Source organism: Bombina bombina, chromosome 1 (assembly GCF_027579735.1).
Source record: "Bombina bombina isolate aBomBom1 chromosome 1, aBomBom1.pri, whole genome shotgun sequence".
NCBI classification, from domain to species: Eukaryota; Metazoa; Chordata; class Amphibia; order Anura; family Bombinatoridae; genus Bombina; species Bombina bombina.
Genome location: NC_069499.1, coordinates 709,288,733 through 709,304,458, shown reverse-complemented (window position 1 = coordinate 709,304,458; position 15,726 = coordinate 709,288,733). Strand labels below are relative to the sequence as shown.

The window sequence follows — 15,726 nt, the reverse complement described above, 5'->3', positions numbered from 1 at the left end:
GTAATAGTACATTGCCAGTTGCAGTTCCTTCAACTTCTAATGTGCATGATATACCTGTAAATTTTAAAAGAATTTGTTTCTGACTCTATTATGAAGGCTTTGTCTGCATTTCCACCTTCTAATAAACGTAAAAGGTCTTTTAAAACTTCTCATTTAGCTGATAAAATTTCAAATGACCAACAACATAATAATTCATCCTCTTCTGCTGAGGATCTATCTGAAACAGAAGATCCTTCATCAGATATTGACACTGACAAATCTACTTATTTATTTAAAATAGAGTATATGCATTCTTTATTAAAAGAAGTGTTAATTACTTTGGATATTGAGGTAACCAGTCCTATTAACGTTCAGTCTAATAAACGTTTAAATGCTGTTTTTAAACCTCCTGTGGTTTCCCCAGGTGTTTTCTCTTGTTAAGTGTATCCAGTCCATGGATCATCCATTACTTGTGGGATATTCTCCTTCCCAACAGGAAGTTGCAAGAGGATCACTCACTGCAGAGCTGCTATATAGCTCCTCCCCTCACTGCCATACCCAGTCCATTCTCTTGCAACTCTCAACTAAGATGGAGGTCGTAAGAGGACTGTGGTGTTTTATACTTAGTTTATTTCTTCAATCAAATGTTTGTTATTTTTAAATGGTACCGGAGTGTACTGTTTATCTCAGGCAGTATTTAGAAGAAGAATCTGCCTGCGTTTTCTATGATCTTAGCAGAAGTAACTAAGATCCTTTGCTGTTCTCACATATTCTGAGGAGTGAGGTAACTTCAGAGGGGGAATAGCGTGCAGGTTTTCCTGCAATAAGGTATGTGCAGTTAAAATATTTTTCTAGGGATGGAATTTGCTAGAAAATCGCTGCTGATACCGAAGTAATGTAAGTAAAGCCTTAAATGCAGTGATAGCGACTGGTATCAGGCTTATTAATAGAGATACATACTCTTATAAAAGTGTAATATAAAACGTTTGCTGGCATGTTTAATCGTTTTTTACATATGTTTGGTGATAAAACTTATTCGGGGCCTAGTTTTTTCCACATGGCTGGCTTGAATTTTGCCTAGAAACAGTTCCCTGAGGCTTCCCACTGTTGTAATATGAGTGGGAGGGGCCTATTTTGGCGTTTTTTTGCACAGCAAAAATTAGACACAGACATCCAGCTTCTTCCTGCATGATTCAGGACTTCTCTGGAGGGCTCAAAAGGCTTCAAAAGTCGTATTGAGGTAGGTAAAAAGCCACAGTAGAGCTGTGGCAGTTGTTGTGACTGTTTAAAAAAACGTTTTTGTAATTTGTTATTCCGTTTTTGGTATTAAGGGGTTAATCATCCATTTGCAAGTGGGTGCAATGCTCTGCTAACTTATTACATACACTGTAAAAATTTTCGTTAGTGTAACTGCATTTTTTTCACTGTTATTTAAAAATTTGGGAAAATTTGTGTTTCTTAAAGGCGCAGTAACGTTTTTTTATATTGCTTGTAAACTTGTTTTATAGTGTTTTCCAAGCTTGCTAGTCTCATTGCTAGTCTTTTTAAACATGTCTGACACAGAGGAACCTACTTGTTCATTATGTTTGAAAGCCATGGTGGAGCCCCATAGGAGAATGTGTACTAAATGTATTGATTTCACCTTAAACAGTAAAGATCAGTCTTTATCTATAAAAGAATTATCATCAGAGGGTTCTGTCGAGGGGGAAGTTATGCCGACTAACTCTCCCCATGTGTCAGACCCTTCGCCTCCCGCTCAGGGGACGCACGCTAATATGGCGCCAATTACATCAGGGACACCCATAGCGATTACCTTGCAGGGCATGGCTGCAATCATGAATAATACCCTGTCAGAGGTATTATCTAGATTGCCTGAATTAAGAGGCAAGCGCGATAGCTCTGGGGTTAGGAGAGATACAGAGCGCGCAAATGCTGTTAGAGCCATGTCTGATACTGCGTCACAGTATGCAGAACATGAGGACGGAGAGCTTCAGTCTGTGGGTGACATCTCTGACTCGGGGAAACCTGATTCAGAGATTTCTAATTTTAAATTTAAGCTTGAGAACCTCCGTGTATTGCTTGGGGAGGTATTAGCTGCTCTGAATGACTGTAACACAGTTGCAATTCCAGAGAAATTGTGTAGGCTGGATAGATACTATGCCGGTGCCGGTGTGTACTGACTTTTTTTCCTATACCTAAAAGGCTTACAGAAATTATTAGCAAGGAGTGGGATAGACCCGGTGTGCCCTTTTCCCCACCTCCTATATTTAGAAAAATGTTTCCAATAGACACCACTACACGGGACTTATGGCAGACGGTCCCTAAGGTGGAGGGAGCAGTTTCTACTTTAGCAAAGCGTACCACTATCCCGGTTGAGGACAGTTGGGCTTTTTCAGATCCAATGGATAAAAAATTGGAGCGTTACCTTAAGAAAATGTTTATTCAACAAGGTTTTATTATTTTACAGCCCCTTGCATGCATTGCGCCTGTCACTGCTGCGGCGGCATTCTGGTTTGAGGCCCTGGAAGAGGCCATCCAGACAGCTCCATTGAATAAAATTATTGACAAGCTTAGAACGCTTAAGCTAGCTAACTCATTTGTTTCTGATGCCATTGTTCATTTAACTAAACTAACGGCTAAGAATTCCGGATTCGCCATCCAGGCGCGTAGGGCGCTATGGCTTAAATCCTGGTCAGCTGACGTGACTTCAAAGTCTAAATTACTCAACATTCCTTTCAAGGGGCAGACCTTATTCGGGCCTGGCTTGAAGGAAATTATTGCTGACATTACTGAGGCAAGGGTCATACCCTTCCTCAGGACAGGGCCAAATCAAAGGCCAAACAGTCTAATTTTCGTGCCTTTCGAAATTTCAAGGCAGGAGCAGCATCAACTTCCTCCGCTTCAAAACAAGAGGGAACTGTTGCTCATTCCAGACAGGCCTGGAAACCTAACCAGTCCTGGAACAAGGGCAAGCAGGCCAGAAAGCCTGCTGCTGCTCCCAAGACAGCATGAAGGAACGGCCCCCTATCCGGAAACGGATCTAGTGGGGGGCAGACTTTCTCTCTTCGCCCAGGCGTGGGCAAGAGATGTTCAGGATCCCTGGGCGTTGGAGATCATATCTCAGGGATATCTTCTGGACTTCAAAGCTTCTCCTCCACAAGGGAGATTTCATCTTTCAAGGTTATCAGCAAACCAGATAAAGAAAGAGGCATTCCTAAGCTGTGTGCAAGACTTCCTAGTAATGAGAGTGATCCATCCAGTTCCGCGGACGGAACAAGGACAGGGATTTTATTCAAATCTGTTTGTGGTTCCCAAGAAAGAGGGAACCTTCAGACCAATCTTGGATCTAAAGATCTTAAACAAATTCCTCAGAGTTCCATCATTCAAAATGGAAACTATTCGGACCATCCTACCCATGATCCAAGAGGTACATGACCACAGTGGACTTAAAGGATGCCTACCTTCACATACCGATTCACAAAGATCATCATCGGTTCCTAAGGTTTCCCTTTCTAGACAGGCATTACCAATTTGTAGCTCTTCCCTTCGGGTTGGCCACTGCCCCGAGAATTTTTACAAAGGTTCTGGGCTCACTTCTGGCGGTTCTAAGACCGCAAGGCATAGCGGTGGCTCCGTATCTAGACGACATCCTGATACAGGCGTCAAGCTTTCAAATTGCCAAGTCTCATACAGAGATAGTTCTGGCATTTCTGAGGTCACATGGGTGGAAAGTGAACGTGGAAAAGAGTTCTCTATCACCACTCACAAGAGTCTCCTTCCTAGGGACTCTTATAGATTCTGTAGAGATGAAAATTTACCTGACGGAGTCCAGGTTATCAAAACTTCTAAATGCTTGCCGTGTCCTTCATTCCATTCCACGCCCGTCAGTGGCTCAGTGCATGGAAGTAATCGGCTTAATGGTAGCGGCAATGGACATAGTGCCATTTGCACGCCTGCATCTCAGACCGCTGCAATTATGCATGCTAAGTCAGTGGAATGGGGATTACTCAGATTTGTCCCCTCTACTAAATCTGGATCAAGAGACCAGAGATTCTCTTCTCTGGTGGCTTTCTCTGGTCCATCTGTCCAAGGGTATGACCTTTCGCAGGCCAGATTGGACGATTGTAACAACAAATGCCAGCCTTCTAGGTTGGGGCACAGTCTGGAACTCCCTGAAGGCTCAGGGATCGTGGACTCAGGAGGAGAAACTCCTCCCAATAAATATTCAATGCTCTTCTAGCTTGGCCTCAGTTAGCAACACTGAGGTTCATCAGATTTCAGTCAGACAACATGACTGTGGCTTACATCAACCATCAAGGGGGAACCAGGAGTTCCCTAGCGATGTTAGAAGTCTCAAAGATAATTCGCTGGGCAGAGTCTCACTCTTGCCACCTGTCAGCGATCCACATCCCAGGCGTAGAGAACTGGGAGGCGGATTTTCTATGTCGTCAGACTTTTCATCCGGGGGAGTGGGAACTCCATCCGGAGGTGGTTGCTCAACTGGTCCATCGTTGGGGCAAACCAGAACTGGATCTCATGGCGTCTCGCCAGAACGCCAAGCTTCCTTGTTACGGATCCAGGTCCAGGGACCCGGGAGCAACGCTGATAGATGCTCTAGCAGCTCATTGGTTCTTCAACCTGGCCTATGTGTTTCCACCGTTTCCTCTGCTCCCTCGACTGATTGCCAAAATCAAACAGGAAGAGAGCATCAGGTGATTCTGATAGCGCCTGCGTGGCCACGCAGGACCTGGTATGCAGACCTAGTGGACATGTCATCTCTTCCACCATGGACTCTGCCTCTGAGGCAGGACCTTCTAATACAAGGTCCTTTCAATCATCCAAATCTACTTTCTCTGAGACTGACTGCATGGAGATTGAACGCTTAATTCTATCAAGGCGTGGCTTCTCCGAGTCAGTCATTGATACCTTAATACAGGCTCGGAAGCCTGTCACCAGGAAAATCTACCATAAGATATGGCGTAAATACCTTTATTGGTGTGAATCCAAGAGTTACTCATGGAGTAAGGTTAGGATTCCTAGGATATTGTCCTTTCTCCAAGAGGGTTTGGACAAAGGCTTATCAGCTATTTCTTTAAAAGGACAGATCTCTGCTCTGTCTATTCTTTTGCACAAGCGTCTGGCAGAAGTTCCAGACGTCCAGGCATTTTGTCAGGCTTTGGTTAGGATTAAGCCTGTGTTTAAAACTGTTGCTCCCCCGTGGAGCTTAAACTTGCTTCTTAAAGTTCTTCAGGGAGTTCCGTTTGAACCCCTTCATTCCATTGATATTAAACTTTTATCTTGGAAAGTTCTGTTTTTGATGGCTATTTCCTCGGCTCGAAGAGTCTCTGAGTTATCTGCCTTACATTGTGATTCTCCTTATCTGATTTTTCATTCAGACAAGGTAGTTCTGCGTACCAAACCTGGGTTTTTACCTAAGGTGGTTTCTAACAGGAATATCAATCAAGAGATTGTTGTTCCATCATTGTGTCCTAATCCTTCTTCAAAGAAGGAACGTCTTTTGCATAATCTGGACGTAGTCCGTGCCTTGAAGTTTTACTTACAGGCTACTAAGATTTTCGTCAAACATCTGCCCTGTTTGTCGTTTACTCTGGACAGAGGAGAGGTCAAAAAGCTTCGACAACCTCTCTCTCCTTTTGGCTTCGGTGCATAATACGCTTAGCCTATGAGACTGCTGGACAGCAGCCCCCTGAAAGGATTACAGCTCATTCTACTAGAGCTGTGGCTTCCACCTGGGCCTTTAAAAATGAGGCCTCTGTTGAACAGATTTGCAAGGCTGCGACTTGGTCTTCGCTTCACACCTTTTCAAAATTTTCAAAATTTGACACTTTTGCTTCTTCGGAGGCTGTTTTTTGGGAGAAAAGTTCTACAGGCAGTGGTTCCTTCCGTTTAAGTTCCTGCCTTGTCCCTCCCATCATCCGTGTACTTTAGCTTTGGTATTGGTATCCCACAAGTAATGGATGATCCCTGGACTGGATACACTTAAGAGAAAACATAATTTATGCTTACCTGATAAATTTATTTCTCTTGTAGTGTATCCAGTCCACGGCCCGCCCTGTCCTTTTAAGGCAGGTCTAAATTTTAATTAAACTACAGTCACCACTGCACCCTATGGTTTCTCCTTTCTCGTCTTGTTTTGGTCGAATGACTGGATATGGCAGTGAGGGGAGGAGCTATATAGCAGCTCTGCTGTGGGTAATCCTCTTGCAACTTCCTGTTGGGAAGGAGAATATCCCACAAGTAATGGATGATCCGTGGACTGGATACACTACAAGAGAAATAAATTTATCAGGTAAGCATAAATTATGTTTTATGTAAGAACTTACCTGATAAATTAATTTCTTTCATATTAGCAAGAGTCCATGAGGCCCACCCTTTTTGTGGTGGTTATGATTTTTTTATATAAAGCACAATTATTCCAATTCCTTATTTTGATGCTTTCACTCCTTTATCACCCCACTTCTTGGCTATTCGTTAAACTGAATTGTGGGTGTGGTAAGGGGTGTATTTATAGGCATTTTGAGGTTTGGGAAACTTTGCCCCTCCTGGTAGGAATGTATATCCCATACGTCACTAGCTCATGGACTCTTGCTAATATGAAAGAAATGAATTTATCAGGTAAATTCTTACATAAATTATGTTTTTGTTCGCCCAACCTGGACTGTGATCACAACAGATGCGAGTCTTTCAGGTTGGGGAGCTGTTTGGGGGTCTCTGACAGCACAAGGGGTTTGGAAATCTCAAGAGGCGAGATTACCAATAAATATTTTTGAACTCCGTGCAATTCTCAGGGCTCTTCAGTTCTGGCCTCTACTAAAGAGAGAACCGTTCATTTGTTTTCAGACAGACAATATCACAACTGTGGCTTATGTCAATCAGCAGGGTGTGACTCACAGTCCCCAAGCTATGAAAGAAGTATCTCTGATACTTGCTTGGGCGGAATCCAGCTCCTGTCTAATCTCTGCGGTGCATATCCCAGGTGTAGACAATTGGGAGGCGGATTATCTCAGCCACCAGACTTTACATCCAGGGGAGTGGTCTCTCCATCCAGATGTGTTTTCTCAGATTGTTCAGATGTGGGGGCTTCCAGAGATAGATCTCATGGCCTCTCATCTAAACAAGAAACTTCCCAGATACCTGTCCAGGTCCAGGGATGTTCAGGCGGAAGCAGTGGATGCGCTGACACTTCCTTGGTGTTATCATCCTGCTTACATCTTCCCGCCTCTAGTTCTCCTTTCAAGAGTGATTTCCCAAATTATCATGGAACAGTCTTTTGTGTTGCTGGTGGCTCCAGCATGGCCACACAGGTTTTGGTATGCGGATCTGTTTCGGATGTCCAGTTGCCGCCTTGGCCACTTCCGTTACGGCCGAACCTACTATCTCAAGGTCCGTTTTTCCATCAGGATCTCAAATCATTAAATTTGAAGGTATGGAAATTGAACGCTTAGTTCTAAGTCATAGAGGTTTCTCCGATTCAGTGATTAATACTATGTTACAAGCTCGTAAATCTGTCTCTAGAAAGATTTATTATAGAGTTTGGAAGACTTACATTTCATGGTGTTCTCATAAAATCTCCTGGCATTCTTTTAGAATTCCTAGAATTTTGCAGTTTCTTCAGGATGGTCTGGATAAGGGTTTGTCTGCAAGTTCCTTGAAAGGACAAATCTCCACTCTTTCTGTTTTATTTCACAGAAAGATTGCTATACTTCCTGATATACACTGTTTTGTACAGGCTTTAGTTCGTATTAAGCCTGTCATTAAGTCAATTTCTCCTCCTTGGAGTCTTAATTTAGCTCTGAGGGCTTTACAGGCTCCTCCATTTGAACCTATGCATTCTTTGGACATTAAACTACTTTCTTGGAAAGTGTTGTTCCTTTTGGCAATCTCTTCTGCTAGAAGGGTTTCTGAGCTATCTCTCTTGTGAGTCTCCTTTTCTGATTTTTTATCAGGATAAGGCAGTGTTGCGGACTTCTTTCCAATTCTTACCTAAGGTTGTGAATTCTAACAACATTAGTAGAGAAATTGTTGTCCCTTCTTTATGTCCTAATCCTAAGAATTCTTTGGAGAGATCCTTACATTCTTTGGATGTGGTAAGAGCTTTGAAATATTATGTGGAAGCTACTAAAAATTTCAGGAAAACTTCTAGTCTATTTGTTTTATTTTCTGGTCCTAGGAAAGGTCAGAAAGCTTCTGCTGTTTCCTTCGCTTCTTGGTTGAAACTTTTGATTCATCAAGCTTATTTGGAGTCGGGTCAAACCCCGCCTCAGAGAAATACAGCTCATTCTACTAGATCAGTCTCCACTTCGTGGGCTTTTAAGAATGAAGCTTCAGTGGATCAGATTTGCAAAGCAGCCACTTGGCCCTCTTTGCATACATTTACTAAATTCTACCATTTTGATGTATTTGCTTCTTCGGAAGCAGTTTTTGGTAGAAAAGTTCTTCAGGCAGCTGTTTCAGTTTGATTCTTCTGCTTTTTGATTTAAGTTTTTTTCTTTCAAAAGTGAAAATAAACTTATTTTTGGGTTGTGGATTATTTTCTCAGCGGAATATGGCTGTTTTTTGTTTTAGTCCCTCCCTCTCTAGTGACTCTTGAGTGGAAGACTCCACATCTTGGGTATTGATATCCTATATGTCACTAGCTCATGGACTCTTGCCAATTACATGAAAGAAAACATAATTTATGTAAGAACTTACCTGATAAATTCATTTCTTTCATATTGGCAAGAGTCCATGAGGCCCACCCTTTTTATGGTGGTTATGATTTTTTGTATAAAGCACAATTATTTCCAAATTTCCTTTGTTGATGCTTTCTACTCCTTTCTTTATCACCCCACTGCTTGGCTATTCGTTGAACTGAATTGTGGGTGTGGTGAGATGTGTATTTATAGGCATTTTGAGGTTTGGGAAACTTTGCCCCTCCTGGTAGGATTGTATATCCCATATGTCACTTGCTAATATGAAAGAAATGAATTTATCAGGTAAGTTCTTATATAAATTATGTTTTCCCATCCTCCTACCCATCTAGATTGTAAGTTCCCACGGGAATAGGGCCCTCAATTCCCCCTGTATTTGTCTGTAATATTTTGTCTTATCGTATTGTTTCTCCATTGTACTGTTATCCTTGTACCCATGGACAGCGCTGCGGAATCTGTCGGCGCTTTACAAATAAAGAATAATAATAATAATATTGAGTTATGGTCACAAGCCTGCCATAGGTGTCACTGGGACAGTTCCTTCAGCCTCCTCCTTTGTGACCATGAAGATATTCTCCCTCGGTATATCCTCTACTGTTTGTTACATTACAGGGTGGGTTGTCTGCTGTATCCTCAGGAATAGGGGTAAGAACAGTGGACAGAATATTTGCTGGCTAAGTACCTGCATTTTTTTCACAGCACACAGGTTGCAAAGGGTACAATTACTACTTAGCCAGCAGCTAAGCACACTGAGTTTTATGTCACAGCTGCAATACTGTGCAAGGATACAATTCGAAGTTGCAGCAAGCTACAATACTGTTAAAGGGTACAGTTACTACATGGTCAGTCACAGAACCACACTACATGAGAGATTTAGAACACAGCTGCAGTAGTGTTCCTCAACTGATATTGTACTAATGCTGGCTGGTTGTGCACATAAGCTTTAGTCATGCTTCACCTTACTGTTGTGATTTACAATTTTCCAAAGTACTAGTGCGCTTATACAACATTTTGATTTTCGGGTATTGTTTCACTATCAATTTGGCGCCATTTATTTATGTGGTACGGCCCCATTAACCGCTCCGCTGTATATCCTCCATTCTTGGCACTTGTCATTCTGACAGCACTCTGCAGGAGCTCTAAGAAGGTACAGAGAGGACCATTGGCAGTTGGAGAGCAATGTCTTTAGATTGCTAACAACTTTCTTCAGAGGGGAATTTTTTGCTGCCATTTCACGCCGTTCGCATTTTGCTGCGCTCTCTGACTTCTGCTAATGCGGCCTCTGCGTCCTGATGGGGGAACCTCCCAAGTAATTTGGAGCCGCATTGGAGTGGGTAAGACCTAAAATGTAGAGCAATGGGGGACTCATTATTATGGTTTCCTATTTAATAAGATTATGCATCTATCACCATATAATCCAGGGTTCCCTACAGCTCATACTTGGGAATTAAAACTCTGTAATATATTCTCTTTGCATCTAACATTGGAGCTGCCATGTAGCTTAGTGAGCAAGCTACACTTCTGTCAACATCTCCCAAGATCATGGGTTTACAATCCTAGTCCTATTTATTAATTCCTGTTATTTATTGCTCTGCAGTGGTTACATTTACTTGAGGATGTTACAGTATTTTCCATATCTATTACTATTGTTATATATTGCTGTACAATGGAATACCTTTACTCTCAAGGTACTACTCTTCCTTCACTGCCTCAATGCATGGAAGTAGTTGGTCTAATGGTAGACACGTCAGATGCTGTATCTTTTGCAGATTCTGCTTGTTATTTGCAGCTTTAAATGTTGCAACAGTGGAATCAAGATTACAACAATCTCTCAGAAGATCTCTTTAGACTTCAGACTTCAAGACAAGACATTCTGTAACAAATCAATCATGTATGTGTGTGTGTATGTGTGTATATACAGTATATTTATGTATATTTTTATATATATATATATATATATATATATATATATATATATATATATATATATATATATAATATGTATATTTATATATATATATGTGTGTATATATATCTGGCAAGTACTGACTGTGTGGTGCATGTGACAACAATCACCCTTATTCTTCTTATGTCTGCGCTATGGGGTAAAGTGGCAAGACGGAAAAAAAAACATCCAATCCCATCTAAATTTTGCAAAAACACATCTGAAGTCTCCCAAAAGCATGTTGCAAAAGGTGTTCTGTTTGATGAAACCAAGATTAAACTTTTTGGCCATAATTCCAAAAGATATGTTTGGCGCAATAACAACACTGCATATAACCAAACGAACACCATACCCACAGTGAAGCATTTTGGTGTCAGCATCATGCTTTGGGGCTGTTTTTCTTCAGCTGGAATTGGGGAGTTAGTCAAGGTAGAGGGAATTATGAACAGTTCCAAATACCAGACAATATTGGCACAAAACCTTCAGGCTTCGGCTAGAAAGCTGAACATGAAGGGGAACTTCATCTTTCAGCATGACAACGCCCCAAAGCATACATCCAAATCAACAAAGGAATGGCTTCACCAGAAGAAAAGTTTTGGAATGGCCCAGTCAGAGCCCAGACCTGAATCCAATTTAAAATCTGTGGGGTGATCTGAAGAAGGCTGTGCACAGGAGATGCCCTCACAATCTGACAGATTTGGAGTGTTTGCCAAGTCAAGATGTGCCATGCTGAAAAACTCATACTCAAAAAGACTGAGTGCTGTAATAAAATCAAAGGGTGCTTCAACAAAGTATTAGTTTAAGGGTGTGCACACTTATACAACCATATTATTTTAGTTTTTTATTTCTACTTCCCTCCAACTAAAAGATTTTAGTTTGTTTTGCAATTGAGTTGTACAGTTTATAGGTCACATTAAAGGTGGAAAAAGTTCTGAAATGATTTCTTTGTCTCATTTTTTTTACAGCAAAGAAACATGACATTTTAACAGGGGTGTGTAGACTTTGTATATCCACTGTGTGTGTGTATGTATGTATGTGTGTGTGTGTGTGTATATATATATATATATATATATATATATGTATATGTGGTCAGGAGGAGGAGGCAAAGAGCCCCACAGCAAAGCTGTTAAGTATCACTTACCTGCTCTTTGCCTCCTGTTGCTGGCCAGAAGTGGTTTTCCAAGAATAATTGATGATGATCCGTGGACTCACTGTGTCAAGAAATAAATTTATCAGGTAAGCATACATTTTGTTTTTTAAGGACTGAAAGTTTTGGGCGTCTTTGCCTCCTCCTAGGTCAGGGGTATAATTCCCAGGAGCAATGGATCATAGACTCTTAACACCTTTAATAAAGGGATAAAAAATGAAAGTGATCAGCCAGGTCGGAAAAAGCAGTGCGCACTAAAAATGTATATGTGCGTGCAATGAGATGAGACTGTAGACCTGCTAGTGTGTCAAGATTATTTTTATTTTTTTAAACTAATCAATCTTCTTTGCCAACCAGGCAAACAGTGAGTTGTGTGCATTATTATACTTCCAGTAACACATAATTAAACATAGTTACTGGCAGCTAAACAATTACCAAACTGGGATTAAACATTTGGATAAAAGTAACACACATACCTGTAATGAATCCCTTTGGTTGCCATTTGCATGCCACCCTTACATTATTTGTTTGCAGAGTCTTCTTATTTACTTAGATGAAAGCTTGTGTAGGAGGACCAAGTAGTAAGTAAGATAGGGACTGGGAAGGGAAGTTGTAACCATAGACAGCAACCAGAAGATAAAGCATGCCACAAAGACCTTCTATTCATCCACCACTATTCAGTGTGTTAGTAGTCTGTTTTTAGCTGCTTTTGTGACCTTGCACCAGTGTTTTTACTGGCACTAGAGGGAGAATAAATATATAAATGGGAGGACCTCTATAAACCTTTGACATCATTTATTGGTTAGAAGTTTTTAACTGGAAATAGGAAATCTTATCTTCAATTTCTGGCACTCTTAACATAAAGATTTGTTTGTAGAAACCTTTTTTTCATCAGTATTCTTGTAAAATTTGCTATATGTCTAACATTTCATGATGATCTTCCAGGTGTTCAGTTCATGTGGGATTGCTGTTGTGAATCTTTAAGGAAGACCAAGAAATCATCAGGTTCTGGCTGTATACTAGCTCATTGTATGGGCCTTGGCAAAACCTTACAGGTAATGACTCTATATCCTCCATACATTACAGTTCACATTCCTGCAACATACTATTTAAATACTTGTTCACAATTTGGAATTCTTTGTCATCCCCACACTTTTACAAATTACATTGCAATAAGTAACTGACTGTTCTTAAGCATTTTGTAAGTATATATAAATGTATGGTTAGATATACAGTGATATAGGTAATTAACTTGGTAGAAAAGTTAGCTAAATAAAGAGAGGAGCTTAAAGGCCCCAGATATTTAAAAAAAAAATACATGCATTTAATTTTAGCACTACTCAACCAGCCACTAAGGGCTTAAAAGTGTATAGTTAAATTACTGCTTGGGGAGCCGCGAGTAACTGGTGGTCACTATTGGACACAGCCTCTGTCATTCACCAGTGGCGATCACATTGGTTAAAGGGACAGTCTAGTCTAAATTAAACTTTCATGATTCAGATAGGGCATGCAATTTTCTTTCATCAAATTTGCTTTGTTCTCTTGGTATTCTTTGTTAAAATCTAAACCTAGGTAGGCTCATATGCTAATTTCTAAACCCTTGAAGGCCGCCTCTTATGACATTTTGACAGTTTTTCATGCAAGTTTGTCAAAAGAATTGAAATAATGGTACAGTCTGCTGAGGCTTAGATACAAGGTAATCACAGAGGTAAGAAGTATATTAATATAACAGTGTTGGTTATGCAAAACCGGGGAATGGGTCATAAAGGGATTATCTATCTTTTTAAACAATAACAATTGTCCCTTCAAACACAGTCTTGAAATGTCAATAAGTTCACCCCAAAAAATCATTTTGTATTCCATACCTATCTTTTAAAAATATAGTCTATATCTGTTTTTCTTTCATAAGGTTGTGACAGTCCACAAATCCATTACGCTTCGGATTCAAATCCTAGCCACTAGGAGGAGGCAAAGTTCCCTCAACTGTAAAGAGCACTTCAACCCTCCCACCTCACTGGTATGTCAGTTTAATGTTTTCCTCCCAGGAGATGGGCGAAGTTTGAGTTGCTCTACAGTTTTTAGAGAGAGGGGTTCTCATATTGAGTTGATGTCCATATTCCCCCTCAAAGAGCTGCTACAAGAGAGACAGAGGGCTATGTGGAATGTAGGCCGTGGCACAGTTACACTCAGTAAGGGAGATAATCACAGGCCTAACCACGGATGTCGCAGGAACAGGTCCCTATCCTCCTCGTTTTGGTTCATTATCCTACTCCAAAAATTAAAATCTTCAGCTGTAATGGGCTCAGCACTGGAAAGGTTGCCACTAGATGTTTGTTTACCCAAATGTAAGTACAGTGAATGTGATGCTTCAAACTGTAAGTATCATTTATTTACTTACCTTCAATAAGCCTACATGCTATTTTTGTGGTCAGTGTATCTTATAGCTAGGGTAAGCACATATATATTGTTTTTATATGATGAGGACTTAAAGGACCAGTCAATACAGTAGATTGACATAATTAACAAATGGATGATAAGAAGACAATGCAATAGCACTTAGTCTGAACTTCAAATGAGAAGTAGATTTTTGTTAAATAAATTGCAAAGTTATGTCTATTTCCACTCCCCCTGTATCATGTGACAGTCATCAGCCAATGACAAATGCATATACGTATATGCTGTGTATTCTTGCACATGCTCAGTAGGAGCTGGTGACTCAAAAAGTGTAAATATAAAAAGACTGTGCAGATTTTGTTACTGCAAGTAAATTGGAAAGATGCTTAAAATTGCATGCTGTATCTGAATCATGAAGTTTAATTTTGACTTGAGTGTCCCTTTAAGGGATGGCAAGACAGTAGAGTTTTTCTGTTTTCCACACTCTTAAATTGGCAGTAAACACCAAAATTGTTGTTGTTTAAAAAGATATATAATGCCTTTACTACTCATTCCCCAGCTTTGCACAACCAACCTTGTTATATTAATATACTTTGTTATGGTATAACCCTGTTATCGACGGTTAATACCAGATGAAAGATGCCCTGAATACGGGATCAGCAACACACAAATCCAGTTAATTTCCCCACAAACACGAGACCAAGCTCCGTCTTGAGGGTAAAACAGAATCTACTTTATTGAGGGCTATATGCCCGGTATTTATGCAGGTCTCCCACCTGTTTGACACTCTCCTTCAACTCTCAGAGCTCTGTGTTTTCTTTAAAATCAGGTCCTTTTGCTCAGAAACTTGTTTATAGTCCTCCTGCTTACTTTTGGTTTAAAAACAACTCCAACTGGCTTAGACAAAACAGTTACTCAAAACTGAAGTTAACCCCTCCAACAACAGTTACTCAAAACTGAAGTTAACCCCTCCAGTACTGTTGGATTTGCACCCTGTACCTATAATGGGCACAGGGTGACTTAACATAATGTCTGAATCCATAATCCGTAGGGAGGTTGACAGAGGGCTCTGTCATATACTTCATAACATTTAAACCTCTACATTTCTGCTTGTTTCTAAGCCACTACATACAGCCTCTTATCACATACTTTTCTCTTGTAAGATGTATCAAGTCCACGGATTCATCCTTTACTTGTGGGATATTCTCCTTCCCAACAGGAAGTGGCAAAGAGAGCACACAGCAGAGCTGTCCATATAGCTCCCCCTCTAGCTCCACCCCCCAGTCATTCTCTTTGCCGGCTCTAAGCAATCGGAATTGTAAAGTGAATGTGGTGTTAGAATTGTAGTTTTATTTTCTACAAGCAAGAGTTTGTTATTTTAAATGGTACCGGTGTGTACTATTTACTCTCTAGCAGAAGGGAGATTAAGATTTCTGCAGGGAGGAAGATGATTTTAGCATTTTGTAACTAAAATCCACTGCTGTTCCCACACAGGACTGAGGAGTACAAGAGAACTTCAGTTGGGGGGAACGGTTTGCAGGTTAGGCTGC

General features: G+C 40.7%; 1 protein-coding gene across 1 annotated transcript in view; it reads left to right on the top strand.

Moving 5' to 3' along the window:
• Positions 1–15,726, top strand: part of ATRX (ATRX chromatin remodeler) — a 783,199-nt gene that overhangs the window by 405,385 nt on the left and 362,088 nt on the right. The window contains exon 17 of the mRNA XM_053714433.1: positions 12,728–12,837. Coding sequence (XP_053570408.1) covers positions 12,728–12,837 — 110 coding nt within the window. The remainder of the gene's footprint in view (positions 1–12,727; positions 12,838–15,726) is intronic.